Source organism: Bufo bufo, chromosome 5, assembly GCF_905171765.1.
Source record: "Bufo bufo chromosome 5, aBufBuf1.1, whole genome shotgun sequence".
Classification (NCBI taxonomy): Eukaryota; Metazoa; Chordata; class Amphibia; order Anura; family Bufonidae; genus Bufo; species Bufo bufo.
This window is the reverse complement of record NC_053393.1, coordinates 360,639,748-360,654,565: the sequence shown is the minus strand read 5'-3', so window position 1 is coordinate 360,654,565 and position 14,818 is coordinate 360,639,748. Positions and strand designations below refer to the sequence as shown.

Below are 14,818 nucleotides of genomic sequence, written 5' to 3'. Positions count from 1 at the left end.
CATAGATAAGACCCAAGGCTTTAAAGAATTCATCTACCGACCGGAGAGGCGGTGATCCGGTCGGCAGAGAAAAAGCCCAAGGACGCCCAAGATTGGGCGTCCTCTTTTAGCAATGAAATAATCATACCCACACGTTGACACTCATCCCCAGAAGAGTATGGACGCAGCCTAAAGTACAATTTACATGACTCCCTGAAACGGATGAAATTGTCACTACCCCCGGAAAACCTGTCCGGGAGGCCTGGAACCCACCACCGGAACCAGCAGCCTGTGGACTCTGAATCTGCAAAACCATTGCACGGAGGTCTGCTACCTCCAAAGTCAAATTTTGCAGCTGTTTGACCAGTGCAGTCATAGCATCCATAGCTGCACAGATCAGAACAAAAAAATGGGGGTATTGGCTCTGGATAATGTCACGGATAATGTAGGGGAGAACACCAAAAGACAACAAGAAGGAAGGGAAAAGACACTAGGCCTCACCACTAGGGAAGGAAAAGGGTCACCACCTATAAAACCCTGCTCCTATCCGTATGGGCACCTCTCGATGGTAGAGATGTCCATACAAAGGAACCTAGAAAACCCTGGTGGCCCTCAGATGCCCTAATAGCAATGACAGGGCAGATACAACCCGCTCCTTCCCTGGTGAAGGAACCAGCGTCTCGCTGAGGCCTCGTAAACAACAAAGGTAGGCGGGAATACAAAACACAACAAGCGGAACACTTAACTTCTGAGGCTGATGGATGATGGACGAACAGGACTTCACCACGAACCACACTCCAGCTCTTCCAAAAACCAAATGAAGCTATCCAGAGCAAGGAGTGATGGGTAAAGTCAGACTAAATAGGGGGAGGTGAAGGTCACATGATCCACACCTGTGGACATACCAGCAACACACAGACAAAGTGAAACCAAAAGAGGCTGTCAGATAACTAATGTGCAGATAATCTTTCAGACTTTCTCAAACCTGTCACCGGCGTGACATTTAGGCTTATTTCAGTATAGTAAATGTATGTATGTTTTGTAGGCACTCAATAATTATGGGTTGTGAAAAAAAAGTATACAAGCAAAAAGCTATTTTGTATACATAAAATTAACACCAATGGCCATATAACTGTCTTCTCTGGCAATTTGGTCTAGCATTGGCAATGGTAATGCTGGTTCAACGTTGTTGTCTCATCACAAACAACTCCTTTAGTATAAAAGATGCCAGAGACCCTCAGCAATCCTCATAGAAATGTATGTCCTTCCATGTCAGACATAGATTGACTGGGTCCACAAGAGAGATTCGATGTTGTTAGTTAAGAATAGGAACAATAGGCAGGCACTCACTTTCGAGGTGCTCCTACCTCTTCCTCAGAGGCCAAGGTTGGAGCTAGGGGTGGGCGATATAAGCAATATAGGCGATATGCGATATAAATTTGTGCCACGATATGGATTTTGTGCATATCGCCTATATCGCCTGACCGCGATATGATCGCGCTCTCGGCGTGCACCATGGTTTCCTGAGCCGACACAGTGGAGAAGGAGGGAGTCCCTCCCTCCCCACTGTGCGCGCCTGCCACTGGCCACTAAGAACAGAGTAGGAGGAGGAGGGGAGGGACTGTGGCCACTGCGCCACCAATGAATGCCTGAATATCAATGTGCCGGCCATATCCCGGCCCCTATGACTGCATGCTGTGATCAGAGGCTGGGGGGCTGATCAGGGGCCTGGGGGGCACATGAGAGGCTGGGGGGGCACATGAGAGGCTGGGGGGGCACATGAGAGGCTGGGGGGCACATGAGAGGCTGGCTGCCATGGTCAGCTCCCTGCTGTTGTGTGCACAAAGCACAGGGCAGCAGGGAGAGTGTAAAGTCCTATTCACCCTAATAGAGCTCTATTAGGGTGAATATGACAAGGGTTCTAGCCCTTAAGGAGGCTAATAGTTATTAAATATAAAGTAAAAAAAAGTTTAAACACCCCCCTCCCCCAAATATAGAAAACAATATATCGCGATATATATCGCATATCGCACATGCTTAAAATGATATCGCAATATAGATTTTAGGCCATATCGCCCACCCCTAGTTGGAGCACCTCGAAAACGCGTCTGACATTACTTGGCATCATTGAGACTACCCACCAAAACCCACATTGTCTCATTTCAAGGGATATAATTTGTTTATAATATTGTCCAATTCCTCCAACTGCAATTTAACAAAAGAAAAAGCGGAGGAATCAGACAGAAGCACAGCAAACAGGAAACAGCTGATCTGAGAGCAGGAGACCATGTGACGTAAAGTGCAACACGTGGGAAGCCGATTCAGGCGCATGAACCAGAGTCAAGGAGGACACTACGCCAGATACCAACTACAAACACAGCCACAGCTCCCGACACCAAAGAGAGTCGATAAGTAGGGTGAGTGTTGCGGATAACCGAGTGGGACGCCACCGGTATCAACAAAGACACCATACCGGCAAATAGTGAGTAATAAACTAATAAATTTACTCACATTAAATCTGGCTGCAACATTAATATCATCCCTATAGAGAGCAATCAGCCAGACTAATATATGCATATTACATCATGGACAATATGTAATACTAATGATATAACTTACTTATCTTTGGGAACTTTTAACCATCTAACCACTCACCACTTGCTTACCTTTGGGGATGAATCATTAACCTTTTAACCACCCACCTAATTGCGAGATATATATGAACTTGAACCCTGGATATGTGGATGGTTAACACAGACTGACAAAGCTGCTTTATACAGTCATCTGAAAATAATCTCAGAAAAAGACACTAATGTCTGCTTTTTTATGGACTTTTTTACAAGTTAAAATTTTTTAAGGTTCTGAAGTCTTTTAATTGTTGTGTATGAATTTCGTGTATTTTAACCCAAGTATCTTCTAATGCAAATGCACTATATGTTGTAATATTGGGTACTAAATATACTCACCTCAGGTCAAAACACTAGAACGTAATAGGCAATAATTAGACTTTTATATCCTTACTCTCATTTATATTATATGTTTTTGGCCTTTTTTAAATAATTTTATTAGAATAAAATGTGTATTTTATTTGATTGCCTGTGTTAAGTCAGATGGTGAGTGCCTGCCTATTGTTCTTATATAATATATACGCTTTTAGTGACTGGGTGAGCCACTCCAGACAGAGCACCAACCCACAGCAATAGCATAGGAGAGCCGCTATATCATCCTTGTTATTATACCTCGATATTGTTAGTGCCTCACCAGCCTGGCTCATAGACAAGTCCCTCTATGATGTCCATATTACCCAATAATTCCTATCAAATGAGGTTGTCAAGACGAGGCCTCTTTAAATAACCCTTTTTAAAGACTCCACTATACTCAAAATCCAGATGTGGCTCCAGTTAAATGGGTTTTCTAGGCAAAAAAAAAAAAAAAACTTCTCTGAATGCTGTTAAATATTTTAAAAAACATACCTTATCCATTACTACTCCCTTGTCCTCTGCCGCTCTCTACTTCCTGGTCCAGTGATGAAATTTTGACACAGGGACGTGTCAACAGAGCCAGGGACAAAGGGTGTTCATGAAGTAAGTATGTTTGTGAGGGCTGGCCTCACCAACCAAAATACCCAGGGATCCTCTGAGAGCCCACAATAATGTGTACAAAAATCCAGCAGAAGATTACACAACTTGAAACTGATTTGGAACCAGATACTTGCTGCCAGAGACAATTCTTATTTAGGTTTAATTCACATACAACTTAGGGTCCATTCACACGTCCGCAAAATGGGTCCGCATCCGTTCCGCAATTTTGCGGAACAGGTGTGGACCCATCCATTTTCAATGGGACCGGAATGTGCTGTCCATATCCACATTTGCAGATCCGCACTTCCGGATCCATACTTCCATTCTGCAAAAAAATAGAACATGTCCTATTCTAGTCCGCAATTGCGGACAAGAATAGGCATTTTCTATGAGAGTGCTGGTGATGTGCTGTCCGCAAAATGCGGAACGCACATTGCCAGTGTCCGTGTTTTGCAGATCTGCAAAATACATACAGACGTGTGAATGGACCCTTAATCGAATGTATTATTATGATATGACCTGTAAGAATAATGGCATATCATAGCATGCAATTAAAAGTGGACTTGCAAATATTCAGTATAAATTAATGCAGGAGCTCAGAACCATTTACTTCAGTTGGCTCAAGGTACACAGCCCCGTCCAACACTGAATGTTGAGTTTTTAGATATGTAATAAGTATTTGTATGTGCAGTATCCCAGAGCAGAGGCTATCTGTAAATGATTTGTTATTTGATGTAATCCCACGTAATGTATACCCAGCATAGCATGGTATGGATGGCACAGCCAGGGTTAAGAATACTGGTTCAGCCCTTGTAGGTGGTTAGATGTGGGCTGGCTCAACTCCTGTCTGGAGAGTCTAGACTGGAGTTGTTGGAGGAAGGAAACAGTGACCTATGCTCCTTCTCCTCAGGCCTCAAGTTCCACAGGCCACACAGATCACTGTGTGACTTACTGCAAGATCAACAGAAAGAGGGAGAGAAAGAGGAGTACTCAGAATATGTATGGCCAAGAATATGAATCAGCAAGGTAACCTGCTACTACAGACATTGAGACTTTACTGAAGTGAGGGACATATGTACATGAACATGTCCTGGACAAACATGCCTTCAAAAACCCTGAATCCCACAGAGGACACTAGAGCCACTATTGCCAAGGTACAGTTGCCAGCCACAGATTCTACTGAGAGAGACTTTAGCAGGAACGTGTACAAAAAGTGCCATAACTCCTGGCTTTCCAAGTCTCCATACCTCGCTGGGGAAAGTATTTGCACTGTGTACAGACAAAACTGAGCTTCATTGTTGTTGGATGAAATACAACCCCCATTTTGCACTTAAGAGAGATATTTCTTTTTCTACCTCTGGCCTGGTTTTCTAACTCCTACACCATATACTGTCCATTGCACTCTACATGCCCTGCCTTGCACCCATACAAGCCCCTGACATCACAGGCACCCCGACTACCACCAGGCAGGAGCCCCAGAACAAGGGTGTGTCCCAAGGGAAGAAAGGGTGCGCCCTGGAGATCAACGGTGTGAGGAAACCCACTGTACCATAGCCAGTACCATGTTCATCCTCTGCTCTGGTTCCTCAGGGGCTCGCTGCATATGTAATTACTGCAGTGGAGTTAAAACAATGTTCTTTCACTAGTACTTCTGTCACTCCTAGCTTCTTTAAATAAAAACAAATATTCATTGAGATTGTTATTGGGTTTCTGTATCCGTTCTTAATTCACACACTGGGGTCTGGAAAAGGCACCAAACCCTCCACTATAATAATGATGTGTATTATGAGATCCCATTGTACAATTAGCAATTTGGACTCAATACAGTATTGTTCCCTGAAAGTAACTGAATGAGAATACATGAAAGAAGGATGCATAATTATCAATTGGCATAAAATGCAAAGGCAATGCTATAGGAGGTGCAGGGGTAGCAGAGTCACACCTGGTACCCTCGGGAGCACAAATACAACTCTGATACAGAAGAAGACACCAGACGTAATAATATTCAAATAAAGTGCTGCAGAACCAGAATGAGAGAGGCCAGGTCTCAAATCAAAGTCATAAAAGTAAAAGATATTGGTCTGCGCTGCTTGTGTCTTCATAAAACCACCAATCTGGACCGAGATAAAACCCTCTTGCAGGAATTTTTAAGTAGTTATAAGATACCACACATAATTGTTTTTCACCGTCAACTCTGAACAGCGGCAGATGAAATAATGTTCTTTACTCCACGCATGCTCCACAGAAAAACCTATATCAGGAAAGACGCAGAGTAGGCCAGAATAGTGAAGCACAGCAAAATTTGGTAAAACAGCAATGTGATTTATTGTACTCACAAACACAGATAAAAAGCAGGCACATCAAGTGCAAAAAAAGTGCATAAAATCCACTCTGATTTCTCGCAGCCGGCCCAATCCGAGTTTCGCTCAAAAGCTTCTTCCTGATATAGGTTTTTCTGTGGAGCATGCATAGAGTAAAGAAGATTATTTCATCTGCCACTGTTCAGACTTGATGGTGAAAAACGATTCTGTTTGGTATCCTATGACTACATGAAAATTCCTGGAAGAGCGTTGTAACTTGGTCCAGAGTGGTTGTTTTATGAAGACATAAGCATAAGAAGACACCAGTAGAAGTGGACAATAACAGGTGAGGGGCCCTCATAATAAATTCTGAGGAGCTTCAAGTTACTCCTCTGATACATACTTTTAGTCCATACATATGCTATATATGTTACACATAAAGCTTTGGGGGTTACTGCTCTGCATTCCTCACCCTTCATCATGCTCGGCCAACTCTCTAACTGAATCCATGTAACTATTTAACAAAAGTTGGTAAAAGGAAACCTGGTTGAAGTAATACCTACTGTATATAGGAAGGATATTATTTAGCTACAGAACAGGTGACAAAACAGACTGTAAATGATATGTCTCCCCAAAGCCGTTTAAGCGCAGAGAACATCTCCACTGCACATTGGGATCTTAGAAATGTTCAACTCTTAAACTGTGCTTATTTAATACACAACAGGATTTTTGTAGAAGAAAAGAAAAAAAAGCCTGTTCTTCTATGCCTAAAAACAGGATCATTACTTATTGTCAAAAAGGCTAGTTTCACACTAGTGTTAAAATCATCCGGCAGGCTGTTCTGGTAAAGGAACAGCCTGCCGAGTTCATTGTATCCGGCTTTGCCAGATACTGTCTCTCCCTGCCGGAGCCCATTGACTATAATGGGACCCAGAGGGGATCCGGCTGTTTCCGGCATTAGTTCCGGGACTTTCCTGGACAAAAACGAATGCAAGCCCTAGGAATACGATGAACACCAGCAGGCTGTTCCACTGCCGGGTGATTTTAAGACTAGTGTGAAACTAGCCTAGTAGCGCAGATAAAAATAATAATAATAATGCTGTTACCAATTAGATCCAACATGCACTGTTGAAGCTAAAAGAAGATTGATAGATATGGGGAACTTTTCCACTTTACACACTTGTTTTTACCAATGTCATTGAGTATTACCAAGCTCTTCTAATCCTCCAGATCCACTCCAAGCAGCAACACTTTAATGGACCAGCACTCCTTTTTCTTCTCCTAACAAGAAAACAGTGGATTTTCATGCAGTGCAAAGCCTTCATTGCAGTCAATGGTAACTGTATAAATGTCTATTCATTGAACTCCCTCTAGTGGTGGCTGCAACCAGCCAGTTTTGTAATATATTATCTGGAGGGGAACAGTGTTTTAGAGCTGTAGAGGGGAGAACGAGCGCCATATTTCTGAAGCACCTCTTCCACTTCGTCCAACATAGAATTCACATAAAGTGGGTGAGGCCAAGTATGACTTTTTAATTTTTTTTTAACTAAAAATGTATTTATTTGTAAAAAAAAAAAGTAAATTCAGCATAAATCTGGGGTGTAGCACTTTGTATTGCCTGATTAACAGGCACATACTGGGAAACTAGGTAGGGAAGAGGGGCCCATAGTAAGTTTTCCTACGGGGCCCTATGAGATCGGAGTATGCCCCTGTGCTTTCCATATCTCCCCATACATGTCCCTCTTGTCAGCCAATAGTTGATAGTAGCATTGATTCAAATCTTCTTATAATAATTTGTTTCAATTTTAATACATTATATATATATATATATATACAGGGTGGGCCATTTATATGGATACACCTTAATAAAATGGGAATGGTTGGTGATATTAACTTCCTGTTGGTGGCACATTAGTATATGTGAGGGGGGAAACTTTTCAAGATGGGTGGTGACCATGGTGGCCATTTTGAAGTTGGCCATTTTGAATCCAACTTTTGTTTTTTCAATAGGAAGAGGGTCATTTGACACATCAAGCTTATTGGGAATTTCACAAGAAAAACAATGGTGTGCTTGGTTTTAACGCTTGGTTTATTCTTTCATGAGTTATTTACAAGTTTCTGACCACTTATAAAATGTGTTCAATGTGCTGCCCATTGTGTTAAATTGTCAATGCAACCCTCTTCTCCCACTCTTCACACACTGATAGCAACACCGCAGGAGAAATGCTAGCACAGGCTTCCAGTATCCGTAGTTTCAGGTGCTGCTCATGCATGAACAGCACATTGAATGATTTATCCTGAATGATTTATCAAGACACACCTAGGTTTTTGAGGAGGAAAATAAGAAAAAAAATATTTTCAACCAAAAGGTGTGCTTTTGGTGGGTTTTGAATTAATGGTGGTCTGTGCATGACACTATTATGGGGGATCTGTGGATGATGCACTGTCATGTGGGGGATCTGTGGATGGCACTGTTATGGGGGACCTGTGGATGGCACTGTTATGCGGGATCTGTGGATGGCACTGTTATGGGGGATCTGTGGATGGCACTGTTATGGGGGATCTGTGGATGGCACTGTTATGGGGGATCTGTGGATGGCACTGTTATGGGGGACCTGTGGATGGCACTGTTATGGGGGACCTGTGAATGGCACTTTTATGGGGGATCTGTGGATAGCGCTGTTATGGGGGATCTGTGGATGGCACTGTTATGGGGGATCTGTGGATGGCACTGTTATGGGGGATCTGTGGATGGCACTGTTATGGGGGACCTGTGGATGGCACTGTTATGGGGGACCTGTGGATGGCACTGTTATGGGGGACCTGTGAATGGCACTTTTATGGGGGATCTGTGGATAGTGCTGTTATGGGGGATCTGTGGATGGCACTGTTATGGGGGATCTGTGGATGGCACTGTTATGGGGGATCTGTGGATGGCACTGTTATGGGGGATCTGTGGATGGCACTGTTATGGGGGATCTGTGGATGGCACTGTTATGGGGGATCTGTGGATGGCACTGTTATGGGGGATCTGTGGGTGGCACTGTTATGGGGGATCTGTGGATGGCACTGTTATGGGGGATCTGTGGGTGGCACTGTTATGGGGGATCTGTGGATGGCACTGTTATGGGGGATCTGTGGATGGTACTGCTATGGGGTGGGAGATCTGTGGATGGCATTGTTATGGGGTGGGGGAATCTGTGGATGGCATTGTTATGGGGTGGGGGGATCTGTGGATGGCATTGTTATGGGGTGGGGGATCTGTGGATGAAACTGTTATGGGGGGATCTGTGGATGACACTGCTATATGTCATCCACAGATCCCACTCATAACAGTGTCCCCCAATACACCGGCCCTCTGTTCACCGAAGTATTTATAAACATGAATCCTTATCCTGTTATTAAGTTTAACTAAAGCTGCGCTCTCCCCTGTTCCCATGTTCCCCTGTATCCCCACAGCACTTACGAACAAGCTTCAATTAATGGTACGAAATGTTATAAGATAAAAAAAAAAAAACATTACTCATAAAAGGCTATGTACACCTTTGGTGACAATTAGTTTTTTTATTATTGCATTGTACTGATTTTGAGGTAAAAATTAGTTTTTCCAATTGGTCTTTATTAAAAATATTGAGCCATTTTCCTTACACAGCTTTGAGTTTATCTAGTAGCTGTTTCTGAATTTTCTCTCTGCTCCATCAAGCAGGCTCCTTATCTCTGATCTCTGACATTATAAACACTCATTATAGCTTACGGTAATCCTTATCCTACTGATAAGAATGCGGCTTAAATAAGCGTTTATGACCTTTTAGTAATTTACAGATAAGGGTTATTAGATGCCCACAAAGTGAAAGTACCATTCACACAGCTAGAAAAACAGTTAACCCTTTATTACAGATCGGCTCAATATTTTTAATAAAGACCAACTGAAAAAATAATTCTTAGCCCAAAATGAGTAAAATGCAATTACCAAAAAAAAATTGCCCCCGAAGGTATACATGGCCTTTAAATCTCCCACTGCTCCAGCAACAATGGGTTCCTCTGGTTTTTGTTTTTATTCCTGAAGCAATGGAGTGGCATACATACCGTACATATGACTTCTGCTTCCAATCAGTGGCCTCAATGGTCATGTACCATACATGCAAGCCTCACTGCTAAGGTCAGTGATTGGCTGCAGGGGTCACAAGGATGTACGGAATGTCACAGCTCCAGGAAAGTAAAGACCAATGGAGATCACCGAAGCATCAGAGCGAGGATTTTTTTTTTTTTAAATATTTTATAGCAGCTCATTTAATTTCTTAAACTCAGGTTTTCAGGTTCATATCGATGCTATAAGGATTAATGAACAATAAGGTTACTCTCACATTAGTGGCAGCCTTCTCCGGCAGGCTATTCCGGCGGGTAAACAGCCTGCCGGATCTGTGCTGCTGCTAGTGCACGCGTGCTGCCGGAGGTCCGCTCCGGCCCCATTGACCATAAGGGGTCTGGCAGCAGCACGGCAAACATGCCGAGAGGTGGTCCGGAATAAAACTACGACATGTCACCCGCCGGAACAGCCTGCTGGAGAAGGCTGCCGCTAATGTGAAAGTAGCCTAAGTGAAAATGTTATGAATACATCTACATAGACTTACTGCTCATGCATGAACAGCACATTGAATGATTTATCCTGACCCGTACTTGTACTCCCCAGGAAATAACAATTCTGCAATATTTTAGAAATCTACATTGCACTGCTCCTCTGTTATTGCTCCTGGACATACATGAATACAGTAAACGCTCAATGTCACAAGTCGCCTTGTCAAATGGATGTGTCGCTACATGCTCTGGCACTGTCCAATCAGTGCTGACTGTCTCAGGGATACAACCTATTGACAAAGGGAATAGTAATGTCCAATTGTCAAATTTAGTCATACATTTCTAGGAGGAGTAACAGAGGCATTGCAGATTACAGGGTTTTCAGAAAATATGGCCTAGATGGGTCCTCTTTAGCAGATACAACATGAGCTTGAGTCAATGTCCATCATGCAAAGAATGCAGAAAAAGCACAGCCCTTTTTTCTTCTATGATATTCTATTCAGGCAAGCCTGGGTGACAATCAATATGGCTAAAATGTTTTTTCTCATAGCCGTCACCTAGCTTTCTTTGATTCCAGAATGGAAAATAATTAAGATACACGTGAACTAAATATCAAAAGACTTAACTGACTCTCACAAATCAAGGGCTTCAGGGTGATTGTTTTATTTTGAGGGGAAATGCTCTTTAAACGTATTTAGGGTTCCCACTTAAACAAAGGTGAGCCAGTCATCTTTCATCCTTGTATGTAAATCATCTTTCCTCAAGCATAATTTAATGCAGTTATTTGAAGTTTAAAGACATCTTTTGGAGATTGATTTTCTAACCCTAGGCCAGGAGGTCAGTTCATGCTGAGACTTCCTTCCAACCAGGCAAAGTGTCAATCTGTGAATTAAAGAAGCTTCTCTTTGCAGGTTTTCACAGTAGGAAATAGGATAAATGAATCCGGCTACAGTGATTCACATTTTCACACTGACCTATATACCGTGTTAAAGGTGATAATAAGTGGAACATGCTAACCTACTAACCTTTCTGGGTGGAAAACTAATTGCATCACATAATGTTTCTACTCAGAAAAGAATGTCTCTCTGGTAGTCATTATCACTAGCCCACCCTCTCATCGACTAGGCAGCTGTTTGCTGCCCTCTGCCTATATCTAAATACTGGAGGAAAGGAGAGTGGCTTGTTGGCTCTCTACATTGGGCCATCTCTACTTGGCTCTCTCCATGGCTTCATCACAAGCTGGCTCTCTCCATGATCCCATCACTAGATGGCTCTCTCCATGATCCCATCACTAGATGGCTCTCTCCATTAAACCATCACTAGTTGGCTATCTCCACGGCACCATCCCTACAAAGCTCTCTCCATGGCATCATCCCTAGAAAGCTCTCTCCATGGCACCGTTACTAATTGGCTCTCTCCATGACCCCATCACTAGTTACTCTCTCCATGACCCCAACACTAGATGGCTCTCTCCATGACCACAAAACTAGATGGCTATCTCCATGGTCCCAACACTAGACAGCTCTATCCATGGCACTATTACTAATTGGCTCTCTCCATGGTACCATCACAAGATGGCCCCCTCCACGGCACCATCCATAGAAAGTTCCCTCCATGGCATCATCCCTAGAAAGCTCTCTCCACGGCACCATCACTAGTTGGCTGTTTTCATGGCACCATCACTAGTTGGCTCTCTCCACGGCATAATCACTAGTTGGCTCTCTTCATGGCACCATCACTAGTTGACTCTATTCATGACCTCATCGCTAGATGGCTCTCTCCACGGCACCATTACTAGTTGCTCTCTCCATGGCTGCATCACTAGATGGCTCTCTCCATGATCCCATCACTAGATGGCTCTCTCCATTGCACCATCACTAGTTGGCTATCTCCACGGCACCATCCCTACAAAGCTCTGTCCATGGCATCATCCCTAGAAAGCTCTCTCCATGGCACCGTTACTAATTGGCTCTCTCCATGGCACCATCATTAGCTGGGTCTCTCCATGGCTCCATCACTAGAGGCCCATGCCCTACAAATCCTCCCTCCTGCTGACTTCCTACTTCAGGGTTTTTCATCAAACATTTCCAAAGTCTATCCACTCAGCTATGTAGTGAGTCATCTTCTTCTACAGGGACAACCCATATATAAATGGCTTCATGGAGAGATTTCATGGAGTGATGGAGCACTAGACATACCTGGTCCACAATGCAGAGCAGTTTATAAACTGTCACATTTCTCTGTAGACATTTTGCACGCTAAGCTAGGTAACAAAGGTCTATTTCTCAGCCAGTAAGAACCGTTCTGCATAATATTAAGGGAAACAAATCAGTGCTCTATTTATTTTATGGCTCCATTCAATTGCAATGCTTCTGTGTGCTTGCATTAATACATATTAGGTTCTGCCTTGTATCCAGGAGACTTTGATAAAGAAATCCACTATTATGAGTGATTAGCATACATTGCAGTTATTATGCCATTGTTAAGCGCCCCTTAGGGGATGCAAATAAATTAACCCAACATGAATAAATGAGCTTGACCAAAACTTCATATTAAGTCAAGTACACGGCAGCACAGGCGTGCATCAATGAATCTGAAATACACAGAATGCAATGCCACTCTTTCATGCCTGGCATAAGGCAGATACGATGACTGGGCAGGAGAAAAGCAGATGCTGAGGCTTCATTTATGTATTTATTTCATGTGCTCAGAGCAATCATTCTTTCTGTGTCACTTCCAGCCCTAAGGGTCAAGTCACGTGGCCAATTCTGGTCTCATTTGGCCACTTGCTCCAGAAAGTGACAGAAAGATCCCAGCAGAATAGACCAAGGGGTGCGGCTTGCTTATTAATGACTCCTGCCATCCACCTGCCAGTGACCAGCTCTGATGGATCATCTGCCTACACACTGTAACAGCACATAGGGAGCTGCACATCCTATTGTTCCCCCAGACAGGAATATACTAAAACAATAGCTGCTGGACCTGGTGGTCTTTGTCTACAACAATGGAAGTCCTAGTAGCACAAATACATATAGAATAACACCATGTCCATAAATAGCATATAGAGCCTACAGACTGGGACCAGCACATGTATAAAGTCCCCACCGAATGGTGTCATTTCCTACCTGCTGTCTATGGTAGACATGAGAGAGATAGTTAGATATGGGATAGATATTACATGGAGGGAGAGATGACAGACAGTATATTTACACACACACTATGGACACTAATTGCCATTCAGCAGGGGTGGCGGGTTACCTGAGCAGTTGATGCCCTTGCCTTTGCCGTTCTGGCACTCGCTGGGCAGCTGGTTGGACGCCTGGACGCCGGAGAAGGCTAGGAAGAAGACCAGCACAGAAGAAGTGGACCACAGAGCCAGGGGTGCCAGCCTGGAGGCAGGAGAGCGAGCGGATCCTTCCATGACGGGGGGCAGAGGGATGCTGGTGCGGCTGGGCTGAGGAGGGTACGCTCGGGCACACCAGGGCATCAATGATGGCACAGAGCACAGGGCAGCAGCGGGCTCTTCCTCTTCATTCCCTGCAGCCTGTGGGTTACTCCTGAAGCGGCAGGTACATGTGAACTAGGGATGACCAGAGTCTTCAGCATACGGCACACTACACCTCCCCCAGCACCTCACAGGAGGATGTCACCCATCCTCAGTACCATGCCAGAGATAAAGGAGCGCTGCTGTGCCCCTCCCTTCCCCCTGATTGCCCCTTCACTGCCCGGGTTATTGTTCCAACAGCACAGCGACTGTCACCAGCCCCTGGATGGGCGCAATACGTGTGGCTTCTGCTAACAACAAAGGGACTGAGGGGAGCAGGAGGAGGGGAGGGGGAGGAGGAGGAGAAGATGAAGGGTGGACCACGTGACTCCAGCCCCCGTGCCTCTCCTTGTAGCCAGCAGACCCCCCCCCATGCTCATCATCAGGAGCTCAGCTGAGCTGTGTCTCCATATATCATTCTATATATACATATTATACACAAACCTCTCTGTGTATGTATGTATATGTGTGTATATATATATATATATGTATATTTACGTGTATATATATATATATATGTGTGTGTGTGTGTATATATATATATATATGTGTGTGTGTATATATGTATATATATATGTGTGTGTATGTATGTATGTATATGTGTGTATGTATATATGTGTGTATATATATATATGTGTGTGTGTATATATATATATATATATATATATATGTGTGTGTGTGTATATATGTGTATATATATGTGTGTATACAGTACAGACCAAAAGTTTGGACACACCTTCTCATTCAAAGAGTTTTCTTTATTTTCATGACTGTGAAAATTGTAGATTCACACTGAAGGCATCACAACTATGAATTAACACATGTGGAATTATATACAT

The 14,818-nt window shown here is 43.6% G+C and overlaps 1 protein-coding gene across 1 annotated transcript in view; it reads right to left on the bottom strand.

Moving 5' to 3' along the window:
• TMEFF1 (transmembrane protein with EGF like and two follistatin like domains 1) overlaps positions 1-14,235 on the bottom strand; it is a 275,685-nt gene extending 261,450 nt beyond the window's left edge. The window contains exon 1 of the mRNA XM_040433077.1: positions 13,694-14,235. Coding sequence (XP_040289011.1) covers positions 13,694-13,922 — 229 coding nt within the window. The 5' untranslated portion in view covers positions 13,923-14,235. The remainder of the gene's footprint in view (positions 1-13,693) is intronic.
• Between the last annotated feature and the right edge of the window lie 583 nt (positions 14,236-14,818).